This window comes from Notothenia coriiceps, unplaced genomic scaffold, assembly GCF_000735185.1.
Source record: "Notothenia coriiceps isolate Sejong01 unplaced genomic scaffold, NC01 NC01_scaffold00020314, whole genome shotgun sequence".
Classification (NCBI taxonomy): domain Eukaryota; kingdom Metazoa; phylum Chordata; class Actinopteri; order Perciformes; family Nototheniidae; genus Notothenia; species Notothenia coriiceps.
Window position 1 is genome coordinate 113187 of NW_011353015.1, and position 2982 is coordinate 116168.

Genomic DNA, 2982 nt, shown 5'->3' on the forward strand with positions numbered 1-2982 from the left:
CCAATTAAAAAAAAAAAAAAAAAGTGTTTATTTTCCCCCAAATGTATGCAAGTGCAATAACACTGGAGATCACCTTTAATGAGTTAAGGGACAATGGTTGTGAGACTGGTCCAGGTGATGTGATTGAGCAAAGTCTAGAGGGGGTACTTGAAGAAAAGAAAATCTGGCACATATTTTGAGAGTAATTGCATCTTTTAGTTAACAGGGAAAATAAAGCTACGAACACTTATAGATTTAATAACAACAGTCTTCAGAATCACATCAAGAGGACCTCGGTTAGAAAAGGTTCAGCAGCACAGGCTGAGGACAGATTCTATGTCACATTTTGTATAGTAGTGGCATTCCAGTTGGCGGTTGATTCTATCTGCCCTCAGCACATGAAGACATCTAAATATACAGTGGGGCAAAAAAGTATTTAGTCAGCCACCAATTGTGCAAGTTCTCCCACTTAAAAAGATGAGAAAGGCCTGTAATTTTCATCCTAGGTATACCTCAACTATGAGAGACAAAATGAGAAAAAGAAAATCCAGAAAATCGCATTGTCGGATTTTTAAAGACTTTATTTGCAAATTATGGTGGAAAATAAGTATTTGGTCAATAACAAAAGCTCATCTCAATACTTTGTTATATACCCTTTGTTGGCAATGACAGAGGTCAAACGTTTTCTGTAAGTCTTCACAAGGTTTTCACACACTGTTGCTGGTATTTTGGCCCATTCCTCCATGCAGATCTCCTCTAGAGCAGTGATGTTTTGGCGCTGTCGCTGGGCAACACGGACTTTCACCTCCCTCCAAAGATTTTCTATGGGGTTGAGATCTGGAGACTGGCTAGGCCACTCCAGGACCTTGAAATGCTTCTTACGAAGCCACTCCTTCGTTGCCCGGGCGGTGTGTTTGGGATCATTGTCATGCTGAAAGACCCAGCCACGTTTCATGAAGATGAAACGTGGCTGGGTCTTTCAGCATGACAATGATCCCAAACACACCGCCCGGGCAACGAAGGAGTGGCTTCGTAAGAAGCATTTCAAGGTCCTGGAGTNACCTCTGTGCTGCAGGTGGTGTGTGTGGGCTCCTTCTCCCAGACGCTGCGCCGCTACACCAGTCTGAACCACCTGGCCCAGGCCGCCCGCGCCGTGCTGCAGAACACCGCCCAGATCAACCAGATGCTCTCAGACCTGAACCGGGTGGACTTTACTAACGTGCAGGTTAGTGCCAGTTACAACTGCACACGAGTGTTTTAGTTTTTTTATCACTTTACTTTTTATTATATAAAATCATTACAACAGCAGCTGTGCACGTACATGACAACCCAAACAAAATAATGAATGCAATCCATGGAGGATCTTTACTTGCAGCGGCTCAGGAAGAAAGCCCTCAGGATTACAAAAGACCCCCATCACCCCAGCCACAAACTGTTCTGTCTGCTGCCGTCTGGCAGGCGGTACCACAGCATCAGGGCAAAGACCTCCAGACTCAGGGACAGTTTCATACCACAGGCCATACGACTATTAAACACCTGAACTTAGAAACAACATCCATAACATTCATCTGGCTGCTACTTAGAAATATGATATATTAGATAAATGATTCCTATCACTTGTACTATTTCACTATTTCACTTTTTTTACTATTTTTCCTTTTGTATTTACTATTTACTTGCACTATTTGTTTCTGTTTATCAGTTTTATTGTGTTGCACTGTTGGAGGAGCATGTGACATAAGATTTTCATCGTCATAACTACACTGTAGCTATGCACGCATGACTAATAAAAGCCTTGAACCTTGAATACAGCTATAGATAGAAATACAGAGATAATATAAAATAAAATAAAAATGCAGTCGGGAGTCACATTCTCATCTTGAACATTGACCATTTCTCCCATTTCTCTTCATATTGTGTTTCTTGCCGTCTCAGTCGATATTCCATTATGTGAATTTCCTCCACGATCTCCTTCCATTGTTCCATAGTAGGAGGCTCCACCTTGCACCATTTCCTAGTTATGGCCTTCTTGCCAGCTATCAACAGTATTTTTACAAAATATCTATCTATGTAGTGAACATTTCCCTCTGTGAAATTGCCCAGATAGAGTACCATCCATAGGAACCTCATATCTCAGTATCTTTCGCAAAACCTTGTGTACCGATTCCCAGAACTTGAGCATTTTTTGGGTATTTCCAAAATATGTGTGCATGGTTGTGAGACAGCAGTGTAACCCTCCCCCCCTCTCAGGAGCAGGCTTCCTGGGTGTGTCAGTGTGGAGACAGCGTGGTGCAGCGGCTGGAGCAGGACTTCAAAGTGACGCTACAGCAGCAGAACTCTCTGGAGCAGTGGGCCTCGTGGCTGGACGGGGTGGTCACCGAGGCCCTGAAGCCCTACGAGCAGAACCCCAGCGCCCTGCCCAAGGCTGCCAAGGTGTTCCTGCTCAACTGGTCCTTTTACAGGTGAGGGGGGGACAAAACGTGATATTACATTACATTTAGCTGACGCTTTTATCCAAAGCGACTTACAATTACAGGTACATTCTCCCTGGAGTAACTGAGGGCTAAGTGCCTTACTCAAGGGCACACTAGTGGTGGTGTTCCAGGAGGGATTTGAACTCACAACCTTCTGATCTTCAGCCCACCTCACTATCCATTAGACCACCACAATCCATTATGGGACTTGTTTGACGTAACATGAGTGTGGGGAGTGACGTAAAATTTACACATAATTATTCGGTGTTTTAATTTCCTTTCAAACTGTGAAAATTTTAATTGGAAACATAAAATAACATCCATCAAATAACATAAATATAAACACTAATAAGATATCTATGAGATCCTAACTAATATAGACAGAAGAAACTATACATATTTACAAATGCACAATCCATAAATACTATAATTTGCGTCATTACCGAACAATAGTATAGACGACACTGAGGTCAAACCCTAACTTAATGTAAACTAGCATAGATTAGAAGTAATGAGAACTAGTTCAGTT

The 2982-nt window shown here is 42.4% G+C and overlaps 1 protein-coding gene across 1 annotated transcript; it reads left to right on the top strand.

Annotated features, from left to right (window-relative positions):
- The first annotated feature begins 93 nt into the window (after nucleotides 1–93).
- On the top strand, nucleotides 94–2445 carry LOC104952683 (transcription factor RFX3-like). Its single transcript, XM_010779549.1, has 3 exons — nucleotides 94–114; nucleotides 1055–1204; nucleotides 2230–2445. Exons 1-3 carry the CDS (start codon nucleotides 94–96, stop codon nucleotides 2443–2445), a joined length of 387 nt encoding a protein of 128 aa, XP_010777851.1.
- The last annotated feature ends 537 nt before the right edge of the window (nucleotides 2446–2982 follow it).

Excerpts from the sequence above, each read along its gene's own strand:
- LOC104952683 (XM_010779549.1), top strand. The coding sequence starts at position 94 with ATGGTTGTGAGACTGGTCCAG. Across the intron at positions 115-1,054 it reads TGGTTGTGAGACTGGTCCAG|GTGGTGTGTGTGGGCTCCTT; the intron begins GTGATGTGATTG and ends TCTGTGCTGCAG. Across the intron at positions 1,205-2,229 it reads TGGACTTTACTAACGTGCAG|GAGCAGGCTTCCTGGGTGTG; the intron begins GTTAGTGCCAGT and ends CCCCCCTCTCAG.